This window comes from Littorina saxatilis, linkage group LG15, assembly GCF_037325665.1.
Source record: "Littorina saxatilis isolate snail1 linkage group LG15, US_GU_Lsax_2.0, whole genome shotgun sequence".
NCBI classification, from domain to species: domain Eukaryota; kingdom Metazoa; phylum Mollusca; class Gastropoda; order Littorinimorpha; family Littorinidae; genus Littorina; species Littorina saxatilis.
This window is the reverse complement of record NC_090259.1, coordinates 49,600,267-49,611,209: the sequence shown is the minus strand read 5'-3', so window position 1 is coordinate 49,611,209 and position 10,943 is coordinate 49,600,267. Positions and strand designations below refer to the sequence as shown.

Below are 10,943 nucleotides of genomic sequence, written 5' to 3'. Positions count from 1 at the left end.
GGTTTCATAGTCAGAGTTAACAGCATAAAGTTTGTCTTGGTTTCATAGTCAGAGTTAACAGCATGAAGTTTGTCTTGGTTTCATAGTCAGAGTTAACAGCATGAAGATTGTCTTGGTTTCATAGTCAGAGTTAACAGCATTAACATTGTCTTGGTTTCATAGTCAGAGTTAACAGCATGAAGATTGTCTTGGTTTCATAGTCAGAGTTAACAGCATTAACATTGTCTTGGTTTCATAGGCAGAGTTAACAGCGTGAAGTTTGTCTTGGTTTCATAGTCAGAGTTAACAGCATGAAGATTGTCTTGGTTTCATAGTCAGAGTTAACAGCATGAAGATTGTCTTGGTTTCATAGTCAGAGTTAACAGCATGAAGATTGTCTTGGTTTCATAGTTAACAGCATGAAGATTGTCTTGGTTTGATAGTCAGAGTTAACAGCATGAAGATTGTCTTGGTTTCATAGTCAGAGTTAACAGCATGAAGATTGTCTTGGTTTCATAGTCAGAGTTAACAGCATGAAGTTTGTCTTGGTTTCATAGTCAGAGTTAACAGCATGAAGTTTGTCTTGGTTTCATAGTCAGAGTTAACAGCATGAAGATTGTCTTGGTTTCATAGTTAACAGCATGAAGTTTGTCTTGGTTTCATAGTCAGAGTTAACAGCGTGTTGTTTGACTGTCAAACATGGATGGTTTCAGACCACTCCTACATGCAGTTCTTTGGGGACGACTTCCTGCGACTGATCCTGCTGCGTTTCGTCTTCTGCTACATCGTCCTTATCCTGCACAGGAGCTTCAAGGTCACTGCCGTGTGTCTGTGTCTGTGTGCGTGTCTGTCTGTCTGTGTGCGTGTCTGTCTGTCTGTCTGTACGTGTCTGTCTGTCTGTGTCTGTGTGCATCTGTCTGTCTGTGTGTCTGTTTTTCATGCGTACGTGCATCTGTCTGTCTGTCTGTCTGTCTGTGTGTGCATGCATGCGTGCATCTCTCTGTGTCTGTCTGTATGATTGTGTGTCTGTGTGTTTCTTTATTTTTCTTATTTTAATTTGACCAAGTGTTTGTAATGTGCCGTGTGATATAGACTGAAGGAAAGTAAGATGTTTGTGCGTGACGTGTGTACAGGGGCCGAGCTACTACCCCGTCTCCCACCCCCCGCTACCCACCGATGAGATCCTAGAGCACCCGGCCTTGTACCGCATCGTCCTTGACCTTGCCTCCCTGCTGGATGTGCGCGGCCTCTTCACTGAGCCCGGTGAGACCGACATCATCGCATGACCTTGTGACGCTCTTAGCTCCCTTTGAGACCCACCGCCCCTTGCTGCGTGTGTAGACTTTCTTCATGTGTAACGGCTTCATTCTTACTGGACTTGTGTGTGTGTCAGTGTGTCGGTGTGTCTGGTGTGATGGCTGGTGTGGACATCAGTATTGACGCTGTACTTACTTTATTTATTGGATGAGGTATTGTCTGGTGTGATGGCTGGTGTGGACATCAGTATTGACGCTGTACTTACTTTATTTATTGGATGACGTATTGTCTGGTTGGTGCACGCGGTGAGTGCTGTTGGTGTGAGGACTGCACGCTTTGAGGAACCAGTGTGGACCAAGGAGATTATTCCACTGCCACTTTCACCCACAAGACTCTGCAGGTTGAGAACCCTGGACCTTTAAGTGGAAGCCACGGCCATGAGTCTAACCCTGGACCTTTAAGTGGAAGCCACGGCCATGAGTCTAGCCCTGGACCTTTAAGTGGAAGCCACGGCCACTCTAAGCCAGGACCCTTGTGTGGATGCACGGCCACTCTAGCGCTCCCCTTGGACTTGACATGTGAAGTGTGGCTGTAGACATGTTGTGAGCGACAAGGTGAAAGGTGAAACTTGTGGCTGAGCTTGCTGCTCAGGTCAGTGGTTTAGGCAACATTGACTGTCTCAGTGTGGCTGTTCATTGTCTGTTCATTATGTTCATTGTCTGTTAGTCTGTTCATTGTCTGTAGGGCTGTTCATTGTCTGTTCATTATGTTCATTGTTTGTTAGTCTGTTCATTGTCTGTAGGTCTGTTCATTGTCTGTTAGTCTGTTCATTGCCTGTTGGTCTGTTCATTGTCTGTTCATTATGTCGACCACTTTACACAGGCAACAATAGGCACACTTGTGAGACATTCTGCCTGTTTGTATTTCTGTTCATTGTCTGTTGGTCTGTTTATTATGTTGATGACATTATTTGTCACAGGACACTTGGGTGCAGCATCACTATACTGTCACTCTCCCAAACTCTCTTATGTGATGTAAACACAGGTGGAACTTAATCGACATTTATTTATTGAATCTCGTGGATTGACATTTTGATGATGGAATGATTTGATATGACTGTTCTGTTATTCTACTGATTAGTGTTGATTATTGTAGAGGACTATTGATATGACGGTTCTGTTCCTGTCCTTTGTCCTTTGATTATTGTAGAGGACTATTGATATGACGGTTCGGTTCCTGTACTTTGTCCTTTGATTATTGTAGAGGACTATTGATATGACGGTTCGGTTCCTGTACTTTGTCCTTTGATTATTGTAGTGGACGATTGTGTCCGGGCCTGCTAGCTTTGAAACGTTGTGTGGTGTAAGTGAAGCGATGGACGTGGAAGTCATGTGAAGCGATGGATGTGGAAGTCATGTGAGCGATGGATGTGGAAGTCATGTGAGCGTGGTTCAGTGGAACCCCTCTTGTAAGTGGGTCTTTAAAGTCGGTAGTCTGACATTGGGAGGGGTTAAAAGGGGGCTCCACTGTAGATGCAATAGAATGTGAGTGTGTGCTTGGACATAATTCATCTTCACATGTAAATCTTGATTTTAGTGCACATGGTTATAATTATATTGGCTTTGCATGGATATGGTCTTGTTATGTGGGATGTTAGACAGTACTTGTTATGTGGGATGTTAGACAGTACTTGTTATGTGGGATGTTAGACAGTACTTGTTATGTGGGATGTTAGACAGTACTTGTTATGTGGGATGTTAGACAGTACTTGTTATGTGGGATGTTAGACAGTACTTGTTATGTGGGATGTTAGACAGTACTTGTTATGTGGGATGTTAGACAGTACTTGTTATGTGGGATGTTAGACAGTACTTGTTATGTGGGATGTTAGACAGTACTTGTTATGTGGGATGTTAGACAGTACTTGTTATGTGGGATGTTAGACAGTACTTGTTATGTGGGATGTTAGACAGTACTTGTGTGTGTGTTAACTGGCTGGCAATTGTTGACAGTGGATGTAGAGCGGTGCATGGCTGACGTTGTGTGTGTACCGATGTTGTATCCCAGTTTGCTGAGTAAAGGCAACTTTGTGTACATGTATCACAGTATGTATTTTCTTGTTTAACTTGTGTGTACACCTGACAGACTGGTGTTTGAGCTTGGTCACCGAGCGTGCCAGTCACCTCAAGGAGACACACTGGTCAGCAACACACACACACTTCTCTCTCCCTCTCTCTCCCTCTCTCTCTCTCTCTCTCTCTCTCTCTCTCTCTCCCTCTCCCTCTCTCTCTCTCTCCCTCTCTCTCTCTCTCTCTCTCTCTCTCTCTCCCTCTCACTCTCTCCCCTCTCTCTCTCTCATATTCTATCTCTCTCTCTCTCCCTCTCTCTCCCTCTCTCTCCCTCTCTCTCCCTCTCCCTCTCTCTCTCTCCCTCTCTCTCTCTCTCTCCCTCTCTCTCTCCCTCTCTCTCCCTCTCTCTCCCTCTCTCTATCTCTCTCCCTCTCTCTCTCCCTCTCTCTCTCTCCCTCTCTCTCTCTCTCACCCTCTCTCACTCTCTCTCTCTCTCTCTCTCTCTCTCTCTCTCTCTCTCTCTCTCTCTCTCTCTCTCACACACACACGCTCAAGCATTGTTAAACCTGTGTGTATTGTCACTGCCTTTTACTCTCGCTGAATGGATGACCTTCATTATGTGAAAAGTATGGGTTGATGAATTGTGCATTTTCCTTGCAGAGTTGTTTTGCTTTTTTTGTGCAAAACTAGCCTGCCACTTAGCCTGCCACTTAGCCTGCCACTTAGCCTGCCACTTAGCCTGCCACTTAGCCTGCCACTTAGCCTGCCACTTAGCCTGCCACTTAGCCTGCAAGTTTTGTGTTTAGGGAACATAGTTGTCTTTCTTTGCTAATGCTTGGCTGCTAGTATGTTGTGTTTTTGTCTCAAACTGACTCTAGCCGTCCTGCCAGTTGTTAGTAGAGGAAGGTTCCAGTTACTGCCTTGCACTGATCACTGCCGACCAGCGAGCACATTCACTTTGGCCACAAAGCAGGCTTCAAAACGCTGTGTTTATACATATACTTGCTTTAACTCTCAAACAAACCAAAAACCCACCGACTACTTTTGCTTAAATTAATTTAAACAAGAGTTGTGTTAAGGATTATTTCCATTCTTGTGTGCTATATAAAAGTAAGTTCTTTTTTTTGCTCCCTTTTTTACATTTAGTCAAGTTTTGACTAAATGTTTTAACATAGAGGGGGGAATCGAGACGAGGGTCGTGGTGTATGTGTGTGTCTGTCTGTCTGTCTGTGTGTGTGTGTAGAGCGATTCAGACTAAACTACTGGACCGATCTTTATGAAATTTGACATGAGAGTTCCTGGGTATGATATCCTCAGACGTTTTTTTCATTTTTTTGATAAATGTCTTTGATGACGTCATATCCGGCTTTTCGTGAAAGTTGAGGCGGCACTGTCACGCTCTCATTTTTCAACCAAATTGGTTGAAATTTTGGTCACGTAATCTCTGACGAAGCCCGGACTTCGGTATTGCATTTCAGCTTGGTGGCTTAAAAATTAATTAATGACTTTGGTCATTAAAAATCTGAAAATTGTAAAAAAACAAAATTTTTTATAAAACGATCCAAGTTTACGTTCATCTTATTCTCCATCATTATCTGATTCCAAAAACATATAAATATGTTATATTTGGATTAAAAACAAGCTCTGAAAATTAAAAATATAAAAATTATGATCAAAATTAAATTTTCGAAATCAATTTAAAAACACTTTCATCTTATTCCTTGTCGGTTCCTGATTCCAAAAACATATAGATATGATATGTTTGGATTGAAAACACGCTCAGAAAGTTAAAACGAAGAGAGGTACACAAAAGCGTGCTATCCTTCTCAGCGCAACTACTACCCCGCTCTTCTTGTCAATTTCACTGCTTTTGCCATGAGCGGTGGACTGACGATGCTACGAGTGTAACGGTCTTGCTGCGTTGCATTGCGTTCAGTTTCATTCTGTGAGTTCGACAGCTACTTGACTAAATGTTGTATTTTCGCCTTACGCGACTTGTTTTCTCTTCTAATGAACAAATGTTTAATTTTTTTCCGGTGACTAATACCTGAATTCAGCAGAGGAACAATTATTATGGCAGCAGGCCACTTTACTGTGTAATCCTCATGTATATTCTGTCTACAATTATTATGGCAGGCCACTTTACTATGTAATCCTCATGTATATTCTGTCTACAATTATTATGGCAGGCCACTTTACTGTGTAATCCTCATGTATATTCTGTCTACAATTATTATGGCAGGCCACTTTACTATGTAATCCTCATGTATATTCTGTCTACAATTATTATGGCAGGCCACTTTACTGTGTAATCCTCATGTATATTCTGTCTCGGTAGAAATGAACTATGTTGGTATTGAATGTATGTGGGTCGTTCTACAAAGCTGTATACCACGAGAGGGTCATGACTTTAGAGTTAGATTTCGGAATGTTTCTCTTGCTTCTCAAATGATATACGGATATCAACAGACAGCAAATTGACCAAAGAGATAACGATAATAAAATCAAGAAGATCGTTAGGTTGGTTAGTGTTTTGTATGAAAGCAAACACAGAAAATGATGTCAAAATGGCGTTTTTATTGTGACATTGCTTACATCTTGTTTTTAAGTATCCGTGTGGCTGCCAATGAAACGCGACCATGAAACCCCCGACATACATCTTCGTTGTGTTTTGTGCTAGTGTTACATATGCACTTACCTGTTTGCCCTTACGCATGTTTACAGTGTGCATTTGGATCGTTCAAAAATAACGGTTGCCTACGCAACATTTGGTTTATGAAACCAACCGCGAACTACGTGAACGTGTCTATAACTTCTGTACGCACGAATATGCGACTGTGTGTATTATCAGGCATTACTGATGTGTAGTGAACGTGTTAGAATGTGCGCCGTGTCAATTTGATCTGATTTGAATGTGATTTTGCCTTTCGCGTGTCACCACTAAGCTTCGTTTATATTTGTTCTGGTTACGCTGGATCGTTAAAAATGATATTTGTCACTTAGCAACGCATCAAACTTGGTGTTTCTTTTGCATGCAATGTTCTTCAACATTGCTGAAAGGTTTTTCCATAAAAAAAATCTCATTAACTTTTTGAACGAAGCAGGCGTGGAGCGTTTTATGAGTCGTTACCAACGAGGGACGAATGTTACGTAAGCAACCTTTTGCGACTCTTCGCTCTTGAAGTTAATATTTTTGAAAAGTTCGACATTTTAATGTTTTATTTTGTGATATACAAGCTCGGTGTCTCTTTGTCAAGCCTTTGGCTATTCTTTGTAGTCTAGTCCTGTTCCAGTTGTAAGAGTTAAGGTAAAAAAAAAAAGTTGAGTTTTCATCAAAATTTGAACACACTCGATCGGCTAGGTTTTTTCTTTCAGAAAACGATAAATCGAAGAAAATCAGATTAAATGCTGTTGCGAAATAGAAAGAAAGAAATCTTGTGTCTGTGAAGCTGATTTCCTTGTTAGTGGGCATTTACACTAAAAAAAGAGCAGTCCCTTACAAACTGCCTGGTGATACTAAGCTTATGTAATCGGAAGACTTGACTGAGCGAACCAAGCAGGCAAAATTAGCATCGGATTTCACTAGCTTACAGCATTTACCTTCCCCAACTTCTTAAAGTTAGAAATTGTGCGATTTTTCTCGCCCATGACACTTAGATTTATGGTAAAGGAAGAATAATGTTTCTGACAGGACCACTAAGAAAATATTGAATTATCAATCAAATATAACAACAAGGCGCAACCCCGTCGCGATATAACCTTGAACGGTTGAAAACGACGTTAAACACCAAATAAAGAAATAAAGAAAGAACAAGGCGCAAGTGCTCAACTAGATCTAAAAAGTTGCCCATCGTGTTTATAATCTGTGCCATGTAGCTTTGAAATCAGCAGTACATTGTTTCGGACACATAAGCTGTGAAAACCCGTAAAGTACATTGCCTTTTTCGAAGCATGATCACATGTACATCATTGTAAAGAGTGTGAATGACGTTTTAGTTTAGATGTCAAGCGCTTAGAGCAAGCCTTTTTAACGAAAGTTTTTGATTTAGCGCTATATAAATGTTATTATTATTATTATTATTATTATAATATGGTCGCAAAAATGAGGCGATTTTGTAGAAAAATAACGTTTTTGAGGTAAAAAGTATCGTGTCTATTGTGTGGATAGTTTGTGTATTGTTCTGTATCTGAGTTATTCCATGATTCAGATATAAACACAAAACAATACCAACGTGTTTAAGAGAGGAACCCTGTGTGTCCGACGTAACTCGAAGACACAACAAATCCTTAATAATCAAAATCGTTAAGGCTCTTGATCTGCCGTGTGTTAAAAACAACGCACCTAAATTTGACCGAATTTCGAGTCTATTCAATGACGACGTCACCCAAACCAAAAGAATTCCATTCATAACACAGTCATTCATAAGCCGGTTGATGACGCCACGTCATGGACCAATCGAATCGTCACAACAAATGCTGACATCAGCTGTGACGCGGCGCGAAAATGTGCTAACCTAGCCTTACTTGTCTCTGTGATAACTGATTCTGGACTTTCAGTGTTCATTTTCTAGCTGCATGTCGACTCGATGTTTTGTTACTGATACTGTTTGTTTGTTGGTTGACGCAACCAAACAAATACGTTTTAGTTACCAAATATCTATTTCAATTCATTTCCCCCGACTGCATTTTGTTCAGAATGAGCTCTGAATGGGAAGCAAATAAAGCTTGTTACTATTATACTATGGCTTTTTGTAATCAGCTGTCTTGTGTGTTTGGACAACATTTTACGCTAAACATGTGTGATGTTACACACCTTTCCGACCACCCCTCGTATCCAAAAAGCATAAACTTATCTTTTGTTTAGCATGGCACCGTGGCATATGTCTATATCTGTCACATAAACCATAAAAACAACCTATTCAGACACTTTCAATTTTCACGATGCATGTTGCACGTTTGGTACACAGCTTTATGGAATGACCCATATGTGTGTGTGTGCGTACGTATGTGTGTGTGTGAGTTTTTGTGAGATAGAAAGAAAGAATACATGCGTGCATGTTTGTTCTAGTGTATCTGTCTTAGGTATTTGCGTAATTATTAATATTTTCAAACAAATTTTGGTCACCTAAAAAAAAAAAGGTTAATTGTTGTTTTTTGTTTGTTGTTTGTTTGACATGAACACATATGTTACACAGCATGTAGTTTCTGTGGACTGATATGTTGAGCTATTGACCAATCAGTATCACTGTATGATGATTGAGTAGCTGCACCTTGCATAATACATTGATGTATCCATCCTGTGTGGAAAGAGTTGATGCTTGCATTTTGCTACATAATCAACGCAGTAGCAATGTCCTGCCAGATTTGTTGATTTTGAGTAGGATTTCATGACAAGTGACTTCAAATGTTTTTTTAATGACATTTAGTCAAGTTTTGACTAAATGTTTTAACATAGAGGGGGAATCGAGATGAGGGTCGTGGTGTGTGTGTGTACAGCGATTCAGAGAAAACTACCGGATCGATTTTCATGAAACTTTACATGAGAGTTCCTGAGTATAATATCCCCACCCGGTTTTTTCATTTTTTTGATAAATGTCTTTGATGACGTCATATCCGGCTTTTTGTGAAAGTTGAGTCACACTCTCATCATTCAACCAAATTGGTTGACATTTTGGTCAAGTAAATTCTTCGACGAAGCCCGGACTTTGGTATTGCATTTCAGCTTGGAGGAGTAACAATTAATTAATGAGTTAATTTGCTCATTAAAGTTGTCATTAAAATCGATTTTTCGCAAACAGATTTAAAATTGATTGCGTTGTATTCTTCATCTTCTCCTAAATTCAAAAATATATAGATATGTCATGTTTACTCTATAAATATTCTCAGAATGAAAGGAAATTCTCGGTTCAGCGGAGGCGAGCGTGAGCCGCCTCGGTCTTCGGTATGGTTAGCCTCGGTGATGATTGGTTTGTGGATTGATCTTGACTAAATGTCTTTATATCGCTTCACGCCACTTGTTTTATTTGCTTTTTAAGTTGTCTTTAAGTAGCATATAATGTTTAGTTGAAATGACTTTATGTTTATCACTGCTTTACCTCCGTATTGTGTATCTAATTGATACATGGCTATATATTTATTAATCAAAATGAGATATTTAAGTATTTAGTTATATTAATTTTGTTTTGTGTGCAGTTTGTGCCTACTATTTGATAGTATTGCCTCAGACAACTATTTGATAGTATTTCCTCAGACAACTATTTGATAGTATTGCCTCAGACAACTATTTGATAGTATTTAAATGCCTCAGACAACTATTTGATAGTATTGCCTCAGACAACTATTTGATAGTATTGCCTCAGACAACTATTTGATAGTATTGCCTCAGACAACTATTTGATAGTATTGCCTCAGACAACTATTTGATAGTATTGCCTCAGACAACTATATGATAGTATTGCCTCAGACAACTATTTGATAGTATTGCCTCAGACAAGGTGACTTGTGTTGCAGTGGAGAGCAGACGACACAATAACTGACGACGTTACAATAACTGACGACGTTACAATAACTGACGACGTTACAATAACTGACGACGTTACAATAACTGACGACGTTACAATAACTGACGACGTTACAATAACTGACGACGTTACTCTGTGGTCAACACGCAGCAGCAGTGTAGCATCCGACGAGTGCACATGCACCTACTACTTGCCAGTCAAGTCAGGGCTCAGTTATGTTCTGTGTTTGACTTTTTGAGTCACTTGAGAAAAAGTGACTCTATGTAATCGGTCAGTGTTAGTCTGTCCGGCCGGCCGTCCGGCCGGCCGTCCAGCCGGCCGGCCGGCTGTCCGTAGACACCACCTTAACGTTGGACTTTTCTCGGAAACTATCAAAGCGATCGGGCTCATATTTTGTTTAGTCGTGACCTCCAATGACCTCTACACTTTAACGATGGTTTCGTTGACCTTTGACCTTTTTCAAGGTCACAGGTCAGCGTCAAAGGAAAAATTAGACATTTTATATCTTTGACAAAGTTCATCGGATGTGATTGAAACTTTGTAGGATTATTCTTTACATCAAAGTATTTACATCTGTAGCCTTTTACGAACGTTATCAGAAAAACAAGGGAGATAACTAGCCTTTTCTGTTCGGCAACACACAACTTAACGTTGGGCTTTTCTCGGAAACTATAAAAGTGACCGGGCTCAAATTTTATGTGAACGTGACTCATTGTGTTGTGAATAGCAATTTCTTCCTGTCCATCTGATGCCTCATATAATATTCAGAACTGCGAAAGTGACTCGATCGAGCGTTTGCTCTTCTTGTTTAAATATATGATTGTGCTCTCATGCTTGCAATAACACAAACTTGTTGTCTGTGCTGGCAAATTTATATGATTCTGAAGTTGAAATTTGGCTGTAAAAGTATGCTGAGTCATTAGCCAGTGTCTTACACACATTTGTTAGTACACACAATTGTGTATTTAAGGTTAATGCGTACATTAGGGCCTATGTCATGCGGTTATGATATTGTAAAACATTTGTTAGAACATGTATACACAATCGTGTATTAAGGTTTATGAGTACATTAGGGCTTATGTCATGCAGTTATATTATTGTTAAACATTTGTTAGTG

The 10,943-nt window shown here is 40.1% G+C and overlaps 1 protein-coding gene across 1 annotated transcript; it reads left to right on the top strand.

Annotated features, from left to right (window-relative positions):
• Window positions 1-37: 37 nt before the first annotated feature.
• On the top strand, window positions 38-3,339 carry LOC138949549 (protein SCAI-like). The gene is made up of 2 exons (XM_070321403.1): window positions 38-793; window positions 1,113-3,339. The coding sequence occupies exons 1-2, from the start codon at window positions 683-685 to the stop codon at window positions 1,263-1,265; spliced, it is 264 nt and encodes an 87-aa protein (XP_070177504.1). The 5' UTR covers window positions 38-682; the 3' UTR covers window positions 1,266-3,339.
• Window positions 3,340-10,943: the final 7,604 nt, after the last annotated feature.

Bases quoted from the DNA above. Each gene is read 5' to 3' on its own strand.
- LOC138949549 (XM_070321403.1), top strand. From the start codon at position 683: ATGGTTTCAGACCACTCCTACATGCAGTTCTTTGGGGACGACTTCCTG. The intron at 794-1,112 runs GTCACTGCCGTG...ACGTGTGTACAG, and splicing joins TCCTGCACAGGAGCTTCAAG to GGGCCGAGCTACTACCCCGT.